The sequence below is a fragment of the Ostrea edulis genome, chromosome 7 (assembly GCF_947568905.1).
Source record: "Ostrea edulis chromosome 7, xbOstEdul1.1, whole genome shotgun sequence".
NCBI lineage: Eukaryota > Metazoa > Mollusca > Bivalvia > Ostreida > Ostreidae > Ostrea > Ostrea edulis.
In genome coordinates, this window is record NC_079170.1 from 18,372,371 (window position 1) to 18,390,180 (window position 17,810).

General features: G+C 37.5%; 1 protein-coding gene across 5 annotated transcripts; it reads right to left on the reverse strand.

The window, feature by feature from the left end:
- Window positions 1–247: 247 nt before the first annotated feature.
- On the reverse strand, window positions 248–16,455 carry LOC125653846 (protein Wnt-2b-like). 5 transcript variants are annotated; one of them, XM_048883524.2, is made up of 6 exons: window positions 15,040–15,222; window positions 13,082–13,118; window positions 4,461–4,696; window positions 1,494–1,774; window positions 1,033–1,297; window positions 248–797 (listed from the first exon to the last, which is right to left on the reverse strand). In XM_048883524.2, exons 3-6 carry the CDS (start codon window positions 4,600–4,602, stop codon window positions 553–555), a joined length of 933 nt encoding a protein of 310 aa, XP_048739481.2. In that variant the 5' UTR covers window positions 4,603–4,696; window positions 13,082–13,118; window positions 15,040–15,222; the 3' UTR covers window positions 248–552. The 5 variants fall into 5 exon arrangements, with proteins under 5 accessions (XP_048739481.2, XP_048739480.2, XP_048739479.2 ...); XM_048883523.2 differs by lacking the exon at window positions 13,082–13,118 and having other exon boundaries at window positions 1,494–1,771; window positions 15,040–16,455; XM_048883522.2 differs by lacking the exon at window positions 13,082–13,118 and having other exon boundaries at window positions 15,040–16,455.
- Between the last annotated feature and the right edge of the window lie 1,355 nt (window positions 16,456–17,810).

The window sequence follows — 17,810 nt, forward strand, 5'->3', positions numbered from 1 at the left end:
TGGGGCGGTCCTTCGGATGAGACTACACAAACCGAGGTCCCGTGTTACAGTAGGTGTGGCACGATAAAGATCCCTCCCTGCTCAATGGCCATAAGCGCCGAGCATAGGCCTAAATTTTGCAGCCTTTTACCGGCAGTGGTGACGTCTCCATATGAGTGAAATATTCTGCAAGTCCTCTATCTTGATCATGTAAACGGAGTGATCCGTAGTCAAACGCTGAATCAAAGTAGAAAACCTTACATCATAGCAATTAATGAATTATCACCGCTTTTAATGGAAGTAATGTACATATGACATGCAAATGTAAAAGAATGAGGAATTGAAACATTAACAAATAGAGAAATCTTTTTACAATCAACAAATAAATATGGTATAAACAGTGCAAATATAAATATATCAATAAATACTGTATAACACTGAAAAAATGGTCATTGTTTCCCACTGATTTGTCACGTTTGTAGTCAATGTACCAAACCAAGTAACAAGGCAATCCAATAGCACTCTTAAAAATTGCACGTTCCAAAATGGAAGTCATTGGAAAACCTTGAGAACTTATCCAGATATTGACTTCCGGTGCGAATCATTACCATGGAGACTTGGTCCTTTACATGTATGTATATCTACGCGTTTGGAACAAAGTTTACATTTCACATGGCAACACCAGTGAAATTTACAGTGACATTTGTCAAATTGCGTCACAGTTTCTGTGTCATAGCCCCGCCCACAACACATGATGTCACATCCGTCGGTCCCCAATGAAGCTTTTTTACACTGGCGCCCCGCAGTACCCATTGACCCTGAAAAAGAAGTTAATTTAAGTCGTCTCAACTTGAAGACTCAATTACTAGTATAAATGAAAAATTCCATATTCGATCTGTCCTTGACATTTCTTGCACAAAATGAGTTTAGATTTGGATAAACTGTTACATGTGGCACTTGGCAGATTCTTAAAGATATTGAGAATGTTCTAACGATTGTGTGGGGGTCTAGTTTCCTATCGTTGATATTCGCAAACTAGAAACAAAGACTCACCAATGGACAGGTCACGCACACAGTAGTTCGGGGAGGCCTCTAGGTAAACCAAATCCTTCCTCGTTGGATTTTTGAAGTGATGGTTTGCCACAACAATACCGGAGCCACCTTGGTCAATCATGACATGAGTGGCACCGTTATACTTTTTCTTAAGGTACTCGCCAACACGTCGAAAAGGTTGCATAGCTTCCCAACATGTTCTGATTGTACACGCCCCGCTCACTCCGTGGCATTTGCAGGCTAGTTTCATGAATTTCTTTACAGCCTGTGTAAAAGAATGAAAATTATCTTAGGGACGTGTGTGTGCTAATTGTAGCATGTGGAACTGATGTTTGAATACATTGTACATTCATGTACACCAGTTCGAACACTCGTGCAATCGGAACTTGTGTCCCGGTGCTTGCAAACGTTAATTTTCATCTTTTAGACAGTTATACGAAATGAACATTACGGATACTCACTCGTCTCCCAGCGCGGTTGTTATGGAGATTCATCAGTGCGCGTGCGTCGCGCACCCGCCGTTCTCTTGCATCAATGAACATTCTAGAGAAATGGCTAGCCCACCGGACGTTGTCGCTGCACCCACCCCACTCAAACTTGCCCGAAATGTCTCTGCTCTTCCCGACTTTAGTCGGGTCACATCCACATTGCAGAAGGTTTCCCTTGCTGCATGATCGAGTAATGGCGTGGACAACCCCAGCTGATGATATGGCGTAAACAAAAGCAGACTCTCGACTTCCTACTAAAACAGGGAAACGTTTACTCACAACGCAACACGTGCAAATGATAGACGAAAATATCGAACAGTGATCAATCTCATAACTCCTATAAGCAATACAAAACAGAAAGTTGGGCAAACACGAACCCCTGGATATACCAGAGGTGGGATCAGGTGCCTTGGAGGAGTAAGCACTCTCTGTTGACTGGTCACACCCACCGTGAGTCCCATTTCTTGAAATATTGCGTTTCGTGGTTATGATGTGGCACAATATTGTTGTGAATAATGATAACCTTCAACATAACCAGGACACGGGTACATGACCTTTCAGAAGCAGTATAAACAATTCATTTAAAAACTAAAGTGGATAGATAAGATGATACCAAGATATGTTCCTATGATCTGTGAACGGGAAAGAATGGTTAAATATTCTTATAAAAATCATGCGCTAGTAACAGTTTCAAATTAATCTTAGATCATGGCGATTTTAAAGTACATTAAACATACCACTATAAAGGAGGGAACGTGAATAAAAGTTATACCGAAAAATATAACGAAAAATAACAAAATCAACATGAAAATATTACACCTTTTGGTGCCCGCACCGTTCGTCCGTGATTCGTTTTGTAACAAAATCCTAACACAATTCCGGATTTTCGCGGTTTTTGGATAAACAAACACACTTGTTCTTGAACGACCAAACTGTTTAGGTATTAGTCCACGATTCAATGACACATCGACGTTAATTTTAAGCCATTTATCCCTCAATTATCAGTATAATGGACAGAAAATACAGGGTTTTCATTCGGTTTGAGGGGCCCTAGTAGTTTGTTAGTTTTAAGGTAAATGAAATCAAAACACAGCATGGGTCAGACATTTGATGAATGAAACATCGCAGGTTAAATAAAGCGTCGTGTTCCGTTTAAAATTCTTTGCTTTGTAATAGTTTAAATGTTTTGCACAAACATGGACAATTTTGGGAGATCTCTTCCCTGGGCGATTTTGTTTGGCCTGGCTGTTAGCGGGTATGTGATTTACTGGGAATTTCTTCGGAGGTATCGACGATCTTTTTAACTTAAATTGGATAATTTCCTTAATTAAACACTCTCCCACATATGCGGTCAGTTTTCTCTAAAGAACACGATCTCTTTTTAAAATAATTGGCGAACATTCTTGCAAAGCAATTGGAAATTCTCAAATAGCATGCACACATTTCATAAATTCATTTTCCCGGAAGTTTTCATTCTATTTGTAAAAATGAACATAAAAATACTATCCGATACCAACATGTTTTTGTATAAAAACTATTTATTATCAGTGTTTCGATTTTTTGATAGTCAAAATTTCCTGTTAATTGTATTTAGCCGCATTCAAATCTTATACAATTGCAGTTGTTCACTAATTGACGAACCAGACAAAAATTAGCAACATAAAAACCGAAATTTCGCCGATTCTGTGGAATTTCAAGAGAAAATGAAATTGTACTTTTCGCCGAATTATTAATTATTTACAAGTACAAAACCAAATTTTTGCCAACTCCCTCTGGGAAATGTTTGCGTCTTGTAGGCTAAAAATATCGACGTTATAATATTTCATAATTGAGAATCAAAAGGGGGGATCAATATTTGACGGCAAGAAAATTATTCTTATCGTATAAATCATAAATAGGTCATAGGAAAGGTGCTTTATTATTGTTTTTGTCTATTATTCACAATTAATTTGATTGTAAACCAGCGGATAGAGATTACCCAAAACTATCCGAGACACGCACGAAGATTCTGCCAGGGGAAAAAACCAATTCTGATAACCATCTACTTACCCTCCTATATATCTACCACTGCTAGCAATTATCTGTAGAATACATTCACACCATAACTAAATCTCAAAACGCTGATTTATTTCACAACATGTGCGAGGGTAAAAATGATTTGAAATTAGCTTTCTAAGAAATTAAGGCGCTTGGATGTTCTGGATAGACAACGCCCCCATGTGGTGGTCAGTTCAATTCTAAAACCTGCTTTTCGTCCTACTGAGTGAAAAACAGACAGGCATACTGATTTTTAAAAAAAACTTTCTGTGAGGTCTATGGATATCAATCCGAGCCCATGACAACCTCCCTTTGGCTTTTATCTTTTTCTAACATCATAAACATGTATATAGACAGCGAACGCTGATCGCGTCTACAAAGTCTCGCGCACTACGGGATTTTGGCTTCGTAGATCAGGGTAACTGCAATCACTTTATGATATATATGAAGAAGCAAATACTGATTAGAATGGTGCTTTTATCAATACACGATGTGTAAGTTAGGATTCATTGTTCCGATGAGGAAGGATGTTGGAAAAATACATTTGCACTTATAATGTGTCGTATGCCATTTGAACAATAGAATGTGGGACCACAATGAAATGTACACGTACCGACTGTATATCGGACGCGAATATGAAATTCCATGTTGACACAGTAATTGTGATAAATAAGGGTGGGGGATATTTAAAAATAATTTTGAGAATAATAAATCAGTAGCAGATACATCTCGTGAAACCACGCGTGATTAATTTATCGTAGTTGCATGAACACCTGACACGCACAAATCGTAAAATTAATTCGTACATGTAAAAGTTCAAGAAAAACGATAAACACTTTGAATTGTTCGCTAACATGCATGTGCTATACTAGGATATATTCTAAAGATAGAAAGTAAAAGTACCTTTCAACATAACTTTTCCAAAAACGGACGCATCCCTGTCGAGGGTACTGCAATTCCATCGATGAAACCGGAACTGGTTTTGGCACTCCTTGATTCCCATCTTCGCCCCTTCGCCTAGACTGACCATCACCCCCGGGTGCATTCGGCAGAGGCGGCGCTGTCGTCCAGCTAGACCCGGGATATTATCACAGAGCACACCCGCGCCTACGGCATGGAGCGGCAACTGACTGATAAACCTACAGAAGGGAATTTCAATGTTAGCATGCTAGGCGATTCTAAACGAAGTACGTGCATATAGTTGTAAAGATGTAGAACTCACGTTATGTATAAGTCTGTTCGACTTTTCAAGACCGTAAATAAGAACGGTAAGCTAAGACTTCAAAATTTCCAAAGATCCAAAGAAAAGGTGACGTTGTCCTTGTTTAGATAACTTTATGGTATCAACAATAAGGTTGACTAAAATTAATTCTTCGTTTTATGTAAAATCTCTTTATTATCAGAAGAATGGTCAGTGTGTTTGTTTTTCGTCCCTGTGATGATATTTTACTCATCAGCTATAAGTGAAGTACCACAAATTTAGAGCCGCGAGGGTTCTTTAACGAGTCAACGCCTGCCGCGACAGGGGACCTCCCCTTTTAAGGTCTTATCCGAAGGACCTGTGATTCTCACTTCTAAATACCGAGCGTTTGGCGAAGAAGCAATCACTACCAATTTCAAACGATTGTTTGTTTTTCGTCTCTTCGAAAATATTTCACTCACATTGAGACGTCACCAGTAGTAGGTGAAGAACCAGAAATTTAGACCTATGCACTCAAGCGCTAGTGGCGGTAACAGTGACGTTTCTTCAACGGTCCCAGTAACACAGTGGTCAGATCGGTCGCTTTGTGATCGAGAGATCGCGAGTTCGAGTCCCACTCGTGCCATGGTCGCGTCAAACCTGAACTGTAAGACGTAAAATAGGTAATGATGGCTCCGTGGTCTATTTCATATAAAGATTAAAGAAACGGTAACTTGTACGAAGAGTTTGGTCCCTGTCAATTGTAAAAGGTCAGGGTCACTGAAAGTTAACTTCCAAGTTCTATTGTGTACGTGATCTAGGACAATTTTTGTCGAACGTGTAGGAATGGTGCCACCAAAGATTGCTTCTTCTTATTTGTTTTTCAAGGACATGTTTGAAGGTCATGACCACTTTAAGGGAAATTCCTTGTTTACAACCGTTTCTATTGGATTTTGTATTCTTTCCGGAATGGTTCCTGGCATACAGATCTTGAGACCTATTAGTTTTCAAGGTGATATGTAAAAGTTCACGATCATTTCAGGGATTCCGAAAATACATGCGTGCAAGACTGTGTATTTAATATGCAATTCCAATACCACATACGGGGACACATGCTATGTTGCGCACATAAGGGACAAACGTTAATGGAGGACACAGCCGTGAATTTGACATGTTACGAGAGCTGTTCCGCTCTAAGAATCATTGTTATAATTATGATTTGTATTGGCTAACTTCAACACTTCGTTTTTATTTATGCGTTTTTCCGTTTGTAGCAAAATTACAGAGATAAACTGCAGGGAACATGTCTTAGGCGTGTTTCTTTATAAGCTACCTTTCTTATCCAGGTCTATGTTCTATTAGTTTTCAAGGTCAAATGCAAAAAGTCAAGGTCACTGGAAATTTACTTGTTCTATTGAACTTTCAGAGATCCTCTTGTTTTTGAAGGTCAAATAATGAGGTGAAGATTTTTAGAAAGACAATTCACGAAACGCTTTGAATTAAAATGTTTTTTAAAAATAATTATTATTCGGCTTTTATAATTTTTTACCCATATTGAGACGACACCAGTTGCAGGTAAAGTTATACATAATTAGGTTCAGGGCCGTAGCAGTGAGGGCTCTTTTACGTTGTTAAGGTTATATCCGAGAAACCCATGGTTATCGCTTCTAAATGCCGACCGTTTGGCGAAGGAGCAATCGCTACCTAAGTTTGACGGGGTAACGGCATGAATGGGGCTTCCGGGCGCGGTAGCTCAGTGGTAGAGCGTGGTGCGGTAGCTCAGTGGTAGAGCGTGGTGCGGTAGCTCAGTGGTAGAGCGTGGCGCGGTAGCTCAGTGGTAGAGCGTTCACTTCGTGATCAGGAGGTTGTTTTGAGTCCCATTCATGAGAAACATACAACGTAAACATCGATAGTGATTGTTCCTTCACCAAACGCTCGGAAATCACAGTTTTTTTCGGATATGACCCTAAAAAAGCAGGTCCCGTGTCACGGCAGGCGTTGTCACGTTAACCCTCACTGCTACAACTCTGAGCACTAAACATGGGTCTAAATTTGTGGTATTTCACCGTCCTTTAACTGGTGACGCCTCAATATGAGTTAGAAAAAAATCTTGAAGGGACGTAAAACAAAGAAATGAAGAAACAAAAGCCGATTGGTGCCGAGACCTCCAGGTCAGGAAGCGAACGATCTACCACTCAGCTACCGCGACCGCTACATTTGAACTGAAGACAGGTAGAAAGATAAATAGATGAATAGAAGGATGTATGTAGATTGATGGTTTAGCGCGCTGGTCATACGCTGCGAGGAGGTCGTGAATTCAACTCTTGGTCGGGGCTAAAGTGGCGCTTTTTTGTGTGCTTTATATTTAATATTTCTATACTTAAAGCAGTTACATTTATTCAAGAGTTCATTTCAACCTATGTGCTTATAACCTTCTCATTGCAGTGTGTTTTGTATGATCCTCTAGAATTCACGTCAAATGACTATTACATTTTGCTTCTCACTGACCGTGTAGCGTGTGACAGTGTAGCGAGAATTCCATTCGACAGCAAGGTTTTTAGACTTGTCTAATATGCCCGAGAGGTCCAGCGCGCTGGTTACATTTGAATCTGCAGGTCGTGAGTTTAACCCCGTGTAAGGGTGGAAGTAGGTATCCATGTACAGTGAATTTTTCTGTGATTTAAGTGTATTTTGTCCCAAATTAGAATTGCACGTTCAGGTGTGCTGTATTGCACATACAGGGGTGCTGTATTACGTATGTACATGTAGGTGTGTTGTATTACGTGTGTAGGAGTGTTGTGTTACGTATGTAGGAGTGCTGTATTACGTATCTAGGAGTGTTGTATTACGTATGTAAGAGTGTTGTATTACGTGTGTAGGAGTGTTGTATTACGTATGTAAGAGTGTTGTATTACGTGTGTAGGAGTGTTGTGTTACGTATGTAAGAGTGTTGTATTACGTATGTAGGAGTGATGTATTACGTGTGTAGGAGTGTTGTGTTACGTATGTAAGAGTGTTGTATTACGTATGTAGGAGTGATGTATTACGTATGTATAGGAGTGTTATATTACGTATGTAGGAGTGTTGTAGTACGTATGTATAGGAGTGTTATATTACGTATGTAGGAGTGTTGTATTACGTATGTAAGAGTGTTGTATTACGTGTGTAAGAGTGTTGTATTACGTATGTAGGAGTGTTGTATTACGTATGTAAGAGTGTTGTATTACGTGTGTAAGAGTGTTGTATTACGTATGTAGGAGTGTTGTATTACGTATGTAGGAGTGTTGTATTACGTATGTAGGAGTGTTGTATTACGTATGTAGGAGTGTTGTATTACGTATGTAGGAGTGCTGTATTATATATAGAGGGACCGCGTATAGTACAGTGTATTTACAGGAGATGTTGTTACACTAATGTATAAATTCTTACTGTGTGTGGTTTTATAGTCGGTGGACAAGGTCTTAGAGAGCACTTTTGATATATTTACCATGTTACTAAGGCTTAGCCTGCTTTGTGGAGCTCCTATTATAGATATGCAATTCATTCTGCATCAGTTCCCCCATCAATATGACAGTTGTATAGATCTCACGAACTGACAAAAACTAGTATGCTTCCGGTCCGCTTAGATACAGTAAGGTACACCGATTTACAAGGGTTCAGAAAAGTCTAGCCGTCTAGAATAAAAGTTTGAAGGATTCCCGTTTTGTCATAACGCGCAATTGTTTATGTCTAATAATGTCGGCGCAAATAGAACAAACCCATAACAATGTAACCATGTATTAATATAACATTTCAAGGGAATCCACTTTGCTCTTTTGCAAAGTGGATTTTTATGTTTAGATTTTAATGAGTTTTGTTAAACCGTCAATTATTCTTCAACAGCTTATATAAATTCTCCACGAACATTTCATTAAAACAGACGTTTTGAAAAGCGGCAACTAGTTATATTCCAAGAAGAAAAGCTGGATGTTTCATCTCTTGATTTAATTAAGTTTGTAAAAAAAATTTCTGTTTTGTTTACTAACAAATTAAAATTGATCGCATCCCGCATCGTAATAAACCGATCTTTACCAGACAATATAAACATGTTTGTCTTCGAGACCGAAACCGAAGGAGAACCAAGACTCAAACTGAAATATGCATCGTAGTATAGTTATTTCTAGTTAATTTTCTCATTAATTATTAATTTACACTCCACAAAAGACCCATGCACTCCCTGTAACTCGTTCTTTGCAAACACCCAGCATGCAAATGTCTACGCAGGGTCACGTGATCTAGAATAAGAATCCTGTTACTATTCAAGAGAACATGCCTTGCTGTGTGAAATGGTCGGAAACTGCGTTTGCAATTACCGTCGGTAACGTGTGGATTACATTTATTTGAAAATATTAATTTTGTAGAACCACGAGAAAATCGAATCGGACAGCATGTAGTACGCATGTGTTGTATTTCGAAATTCATCATGATTCTCGCAATTTAGCTTTATCGGTATTCTCACATAGTGGCGGATCCAACAATGGAACGCCCCCTCCCGCTCTCACAAATATCATCCATTTGTTATAAATAGATGTACGTCTTATTTTGTCAATACTAGGAAACTTCCGGGGGCTTTGTCACCTGGGTCCCCATTAGGGCTTCGTCCTGGACATACTGCCGGGGGCCTCAAGACAGCCCCCAGATCCCCCTCCTTTTTGCTGCATTCCCAGTTTCAAAAATTTCTGGATTTGCCACTGTCACCATTTCTTAGTTACTTGTGCGATGTAGGATCAGAAAGTAGTACGATTTCGTTAACGAAGCCCTCACTAAGATGTTTAGGACAAGCAAATCTTGGTACACTGATTTTGGCTACGCATAACTCCGTTTACCTGATCGAGATATAGAGCTCACGGCGGATGTGACCGTTCGACAGGGGATGCTTACTCCTCCTAGGCATCTGACCCCACCTCTGGTATATCCAGGGATCCGTGTTTGCCCAAATCTCTATTTTGTATTGCTTATAGGAGTTATGAGATTGATCACTGCTCTTTATCTTCACCTTTTATATATATATAATACATGTACATTGTATATGAAACTGGACATTGATCAAATAAAGTTACGTGTGTACACATTGTACACTTGAACTGAATCGGGTTAACTAACGGGTGGGTTGTGGATGCGCTTCTTTCTATCATTTAAGGAGAAATTGTCTAGATTGTATAGTTTATAAACAATACAAGAATAGTGTAATTTATACGGCAGTCGAAATTATCCCCATGTGTCCATTGCTGTATATATTCTCTATGATAAAAATGTAGATATTTAGATTTTGTAATATGTAGGTTTTTATGACAAATTGAAATATCTGTTCTTTTATCGACAAATAAATCACATTGAAATTGACTTTGTGTCGTCCATTATCCTGTGGTAGAATGATAAAATTCTGAAAATGTATTTTCTTATATTACAGTATTGTACATGTATGAATGGCATATTGTAAATAGGTGCGACAAAGGCCATTTCTGATCCTTCAAACATCATTTGATTGCTCTGAAATTCAGGAATTTCCACGTTGAAATGATGTGAAACAAATAAGAGAATTCAGCTTCACCAAACATTATTCCTTTTTCCGACTGTAACGTTTCAAATTTGGTGACCCTTTTCTTGAAACTGTCAACTTATCAGACAAATAAGAAATCATGAAACAATGATACGTCATACAACATACAACTGTGTTTTATTTCGATTGCTTTCGACGCGTGCGACCCATTCTTTCTAAACCCAGACAGCATAGAATAACATTGGTTATTTTACATTAGCAATTTGAAAGAAAACGGCGAGGATTATTTTTTTATTTTCATAAATTTCTTCATATATAAACACATTTTTCTCTGAAAAATTATTGTAGAATGTGGTGATAATAACAAAATGAATCATATCTGATGTTCACAGACTACAGACACCGGCATCGCTAGCTCCATCTAGTGTCGCGTTCAGACTACAGACACCGACATCGCTAGCTCCATCTAGTGTCGCGATCAGACTACTGACACCGGCATCGCTAGCTCCATCTAGTGTCGCATTCGGTAGTTTAGAAGCTTAAAAGCAACACACGCAGCTCAACTTCAATGCAAAATTGATGACACAATATAACCGATGAATTTGTTTAAGTGCTGGACCCTGAATTTTATTACAGAGGTTCAAATTTCATACTGCTATTATAGACTTGATCGTCTTTTTCATGGAGTAACACCTGTGAAGTTTCCCCCACCGCGGTAACTGCAGGGTTAGACGTAACACGTGATGGGTTACTGCAGGTCCGTACGTAACACGGTGGTTGCTCGCAGTGTATCCAGCCATCAAATCTGTATGCATTACGCACTTCGAATTATACCGATTTTCTGAAGATTAAATCCTGGAATTTGAGCGTAATTGAACTATTAACTGCTAATCTAATAACATTTCCAAATATTTTGCAGTATTTGAATTTGTTTCGTATATCGTGAATTTGATTGGGTTCAAATTTCAAATTCATGTCTTCTTGTTAGTTTAACTGGATAACTTTTCTGAACCATTTTCCTCAGAGGAAATCGTTTCTCTTAGATTTGGTAGTATTTCCGTGAGCGCTTATAATTTTGTTTGTTTTGGAACAAACATTTTCATTTCATGTTATCGATATCAATGTTCTTAACCGCAGCCTAGTTATTTTGACTACATACAGTAGTGATAATACATAATCTAGAGAGACTTGTTTCAATATACCTCAGTAGTAGTCTAATTTCGCCTTAATTTTAAACTATATAAATCACGGAAATGGTTGTGTGAATTTGTTGTTATGAATTTGGTTACGAATCACTAATATCAGACGTCACCAATTCGTGTATTTTCCCCCATTTTCTTTCAAACTTCAGGAAACGTAATGTCGATCATGTATCGACCAAGTAAAAATTGAGATATGAGGTGCATGTAATTTTTGCAGTTTAATTTCGCAAAATTACAAGAAAATCGTTTGGGTTAGGTATAGCAAATTTACGAGAAAATCGTTTGAGTCAGGTATAACGCCTAAGATTCTCGGGGTTTAAAAAGTGCCTGAAAAGTTAGTATTTCTTACATTTATCATGAAAATATTTAAAAAAGATTTTACATGATAATCCAAACCAGGAACATTATCAACGTGGAAATAACCGAATTTCAAAGCAATGAAGGGATATTTATATTTCATGGCCAAAAATGGCTGCTAATGCACTTAGTCGTTTTCATTTCTTTAGAGTAGACAAAAAAAAAATGCTATTCATAATGCATAGTATGACACATGCACATGGTCATACATATAAGTATAAAACGATCAAAGCATTGTGTTTAAGATTGGTAATAATTGTTTACTAACTCATATTTTACAACAAAAAAAAATCATGAGCACACGACATACTCATTCATGCATTTCCTGGGCATGCTTGTGCATTGCACTTGTTATAAATCAACCGTGGCACTCGTATATACATTATATACATCAAATTACATGAGTATATATTTTACCTGACAAATTCCAGAAGTATCATATCAATAGAATTTATCTGGATGTTGTTGCAATACCTTTGAGTATTGCAGTTGGATCTCCCAGTTTTTGTGGCTTTTAAGGGGTATAATTAAATATTTGAAAGATTATGGCGGTTTGAATTTCGTAAAAATTTTAATTATCTTGTATCTGAAATGTTTATAGCACTTTTGTCATATTCTAGCGGTAAAAGTTATATTAGGATCAGGATGTAATCTCGACCCTCTGCCGCGCTTATCTTGACAAATCTCGCGAGACCTTGTTAAGGGGGTATAAATCAATGTCGATTGTTACCATAATATTGCTGAATTTCCTGGAATGATAAATCGTTCTCTATTAACTTTCTACGGTGTCTATCTTATGAAGAAGAAGAAAAAAGGAAATCTGGTCAAGAAGTGCGTGCAGATTAATAAATTAAGCGCCAAGCATGCAGCTGCAGACACCACAGGTTTGAAATATTTCTTATAAATTGAATTTAAATACTGAAATGTGCGCGCGTAGTCAATTTATTAACAGCGAGCTGTTACAAACCCAAAAACTTGCAGATTTCTGGTATTTCATATACATGTGTATATCAATTTACCAATTCACGATCTATATCTTTCTTTATGAATGAAACCAATTTAATAGATAAATTGAACAAAACTATTAAAACCTCATGTGTAAGAAGTGATTTTACTAAAGAACATTTTCATCGCAAATTAAAGGTTTGAACTGCATGTATTCCAACGATGTGCTCAGTAATTGAAGCTTAATCCTTGAAATGAGTTCATTTAATACAATACTGTATAAAGTTAAATAACAACTCACCACCATGTGCTTTCCACGGGCAATATCAGAAATCCGACTAGAATTAACAGAAATCCATTCAGTAAAAACTTCGATGTCATAGCGGGAGACCCATCAGGAATAACACGAGTCATTCGATGTATCAATTGCAGGTCTACTTAATTATGTCATGTTCAAATCGAACCAACAAATATCATCTTAATCAAATCTAATCTTGGTTAAGTCTTTTAAATCATCCACGATATCTTAAAAATTTTGTAATACATTTCCAATAAATATTTCACAAAGTCTTCCTTAAAAAAATCTATTTTCGGAATATGCGTTAAACTTTGTTCATAGATATTGAAATTTTTAACTTTCCTCCAATTTCAAGAAACAAAATGCTGTGTGGCAAGACAGAGTTGATCTCCAATGTCAAATCTTTCTTATGCCCAGCGAATTCGAAACCTGACAAAGCAAGGGCTAGCGAAATAATATTGCTTTAATTCTTAAATAGCTGGGTAAATAATCCAATAATATTTTGGTCACTTTTGCTTGGAGGATAAACAATCGTCACAAAGCGAGTAAAATTGATACAGAAATTCCTTTCACATGACCGTGTATAAACGGACAATTCCACTGTGAGACGTCACTACAATATATACACTCCGATGCACTCCTGGTTCAGTTTTTCCTCAGTCCGTCAATGATGCGATCGAAAATCTGATAATTTTTCAATGAAATGAAGAAGGAAAAATAATAAAAAGGTGTATCTTTTTTCTTAGCTCGCCCTGATAGACGTTTATATCACCCTCTTCATTTTATCTGATTATAGCTCGGGGGTCAAAGGTAACGACGATCGTCTGAAGGATTCGACACGAGCAGCACTTGCATCACAGAATGCAGGTTGAAGCTCGCGTCGTTTTGTGTTAGAAATCATAACTGTCCCTTTCTCCATAAACAATCGCACACAACTGTTTGGAAAAGAATTCCAATTCATCTATTGAAAACATTTTTTTTCTTCAAATATACCAATAAAAAAAGAAAATCATAGCTTTTCTTGCAAGTTTCGGAAACGGTTACGGAGTCTGCGGAATACGAAACTTAAGTCAATCATTCGGCAAATCTGATTGATTTATTGTATTTTTGAAATTTTAAAATTTCCATAAAGTCTGTCTAAAAGGTGTGACCATTAAAAATAGACTTATCTATCTCACTGGCATTCCTTTACACGTGCGCGTTGCCAAAGAACGCTTACACTTGATCGTTCATATGACAACTCTCGATTATTCAATACGATTTATCTGTTATAGAGTTAATTATTCAGAAGGATTATTTGAGTAAATAACTGTCTTATAGACTGTAGGCGTGCTTTGGTTGTATTCGTTGAATAGATAATGCAGGCAAGTTTCTACCACGTGAAATTTATAATTATTTCAACTCTTTCTTTCTCACAAAAAAACATTCTTAAAAGAATGATGTGTAGAAAAATATCACATTTTCAGCAATCTAGAACGAGAAATGTTTGTTTCTAACTATCAAATTTTGATATTGAGAAAATGTGTGATAATGTATAACAAAAGCATTCATTATAAAATCCAATATGTAACGACAAGGTTATACTGAATAAATCAGGCGTAACAAAAGTGTGGGATTATAACGGCTTAACATTGTTTAGTGGATGTGCGACGGTGTCTAGGTATCCTGTTAAAATTGTGTTCCGTCTAGTATGTAACTACTAGTAATAATATGTGGTCATTCACAAATCTGAATATTTTGCAAACAAAATATGTCGTTATCTGTGCACGAGACTTATATGTCATTCTCTGTGCACGAGACTTAATGCTGTTTGAATGTCACCGAATGCTTAAAAATCTAGCTAAATTGCAAATTTAACGTTAATTTCACTTTTTTTGCGAACTTCTTGATGATGAAATATACAGTGTATATGATTTTAAAATTTTCCTTTTGAATTTTTTTTTTTTTTTAGCAGAACTTACGTTATAGTGTCCAGGCCTCCGTCTGATTTTCCTGCAACGTGGAGAACAAAGCAGGCGACACCCAGATAGATGTTACGAAAATTCATCCCAAATTTTCCTTCTAGAGAGCGGCATCATACATTTGTCATCTATTAAATCCACTTCAAAAGAAATTAAACGGGTCCAAGAAATTCTTCACAGGTGCTATATGTACAAAAGATTATCCGTCGGATAAGAGATATACATGAAAAGAAAAAACTCCCATCCGGCATGGATGAAGTTCAGTCACTACCAAAACGCCTGTCCATGAGTGTGCTTTGTAAGTTTTCGCAGCTTAATTGAATGCTGTAATGCAGGTTCACCAGCGACGGCCAAGTCGAAAGAACCAAACTATTGTATTTCACTCGAAATTTAATTTCATAATAACAGAAGCAGACGGCAAACAAGTTCTCAAAGAAACCAACACCAATCCCTGATTTGATGAAGGTCTGCAAGCCTTTGAAGTCGAGAGAATTCTGATGGGTGTCATGTTGTTAATACCAGATTTTTCTCTTCTTATTGACATGCTTCATAAATTTATTTGGAGGATATCCTGAGTGTTTTTTAGTACTTCTGTGGATTTGGGGGGATAAAGATGATAAAACGTGAAGGGCCATCGACCCGAGACATAGCCTCACTGCCCGAGAAAAAAATGTTCTTACGTGACCGCAAACCAATAATCAATTACGTCAGACAGGCCGGGGATTTCAAAGAGAAACCTTCATTTTGTCTCTCTTGCATCTCCTAACTGCACGTGATACTTAATAACTTTTTTGCTGGATAGTCACATTTTCAAAGCATTAAACTTTTTCTCTCGAACTTGCAATAGTAAATGACTAGTTATGTTTCTTTTGGTTGGTTTATATGTACATCTATATGTTTTTAATTCACGTACCTGTAGATGCACCGAAATGTATAACATGTATCTCTGTGTGTGTGTGTTTGTTAGTTGGCAGGATCTGGAGCAAGGGTTGGGAGGGTACCATTAGCCTTAAGTAATTTAACGTCTTATAAATTCCTGTGACATATTTGCGTGATGTAGATGTACAGGCCACTTCCGTTTTATTAAATTTACCCGTATGTCACCCGGTGCCCCTAAAGTTTTCAAATTTAAGATAAGTCTTGGTTTCTTGTTTAGAAAAAAAAAGATAAAAGAAGCAATCATTTTTCCGCTCTCAGAGAAATAAATGACAAGATCTTTCGATTTGTTGAACTACTGTCATTGGAAGAACTCATCTTATATTTTAAAAAAACAAAACAACTTAAAATCTATTAATTCCACATCATTAAAAGTGACAGAAAATAGTAAAAATGACAACATAGGAAACATATTTCAAGCCCCACAAAATCTATAAAATTCATGAGTTTTCGGGGGCTTCGTCCCCAGGACCCCCCCCCCCCCCCCCAGGACTGGGGTCCTTAAGGCGGCCCACATTCGCCCTGCCTCATGAAATTGCGCTCCTAACTTCAATTCCTGGATCCGCCCCCGGTTATATTCTTCCTTCTCCCCTTTAGACTATATGATTATGTATGACAAAATGTAAACATTGTTACATAATCTATACAATCGTACAAGCTAGGATACATATATCTCTTTCATTTCCGGTTCTCGTGTTGTAGAGCGCGTGAAATGTGCATCATTCTGATTGGCTATAAACATCAATATTCTATTTTCTTCATTGTTATCCGTTTGTTTGTCATCCCTTTATCCCGTTTGCTTAATAAATGAACAATTTCTGAACTTTCAATTCTCATTAGGCCTCGCCCTGGTCCCAGGGACCATTGCGTACACAAGCATGCCTCTGCACTGCAAGAAATTGCTTACATATGAATTGCACAAATGCGTGTAGTACCCTTCAAGAACCGACCAAAGCTGAATGTAATTTTCCAGACATGAATTATGAGGACTGTTCCGAGATCCGGTAAAGGCGTCAGTCCAAATATCCAGCCGAGCCGATTACTGTGCTGGGATTTGATCCAGCGACCTTTAAATTGCCAGCTCACATTCCTATGTAAGCCAAGAAGCTAAGTGCGCCGTTGATGTTCACGTTTAAATATTACAGAAAGCCTCCTAAATATGTTTTATTCTTACTTTTCTTGAAGAATCACCTAATTTTCTAGATAAAGCAGCATAAATACGGTATGTGGCAAACAATATTTACATCGTGAATCAAGCTTAGCGCAGTGATTTCTCTTCCTGTACACAGTCTCAGCCTCTCGAGAAATTGTGATAACTGTAATTATGCATGTGCCTGAACTTATGAAATTTTCTGAAATCGAGATATATTTTCAGTCGCTGAAGATATCATCGCATAAAAAAAAAATGTTTTATCATGTATAGTTTTGTACAGTTAAAGCACTCAATGGACAGACAAACCAAACTTTGATAACTTTTATAAAGTTCAGTTGATTGATACTATATGAAGAATATTTCTGTAATCCTATGAGATACATGTCTCCGCCAATACGACGTCGGAACCACTACTATGAAAATTACAGAGACACTGAAGTTATGGGAACCTTAACACTACAGACTGAGGAGTCATAATTTGTCCTGGATTTCAAGTTATGAAAAAGTTTAATACCGAGTCACCTTGGAATACACCAGAGGAACGGGGTCGCTAGAAGAATAGAACAAATAAGGGGAAGGGAACCACTACAGGATGGAACCACTAGAAGAATGGCGCGCCATAGAAACAAGGCATTTGAGAAAGAGAACCAGAACAGAAACAAAACTGTTACAGGAACAGAAT

What these genes read in the sequence shown, in the direction of transcription:
- LOC125653846 (XM_048883520.2), bottom strand. Translation starts at nt 13,194, where the DNA reads ATGACTCGTGTTATTCCTGATGGGTCTCCCGCTATGACATCGAAGTTT. An exon ending in TGGAAAAGTTATGTTGAAAG is followed by an intron (nt 1,775 to 4,460) that starts GTACTTTTACTT and finishes TCCCTGTTTTAG; the next exon opens with TAGGAAGTCGAGAGTCTGCT. An exon ending in TGTGCGTGACCTGTCCATTG is followed by an intron (nt 798 to 1,032) that starts GTGAGTCTTTGT and finishes CTTCTTTTTCAG; the next exon opens with GGTCAATGGGTACTGCGGGG.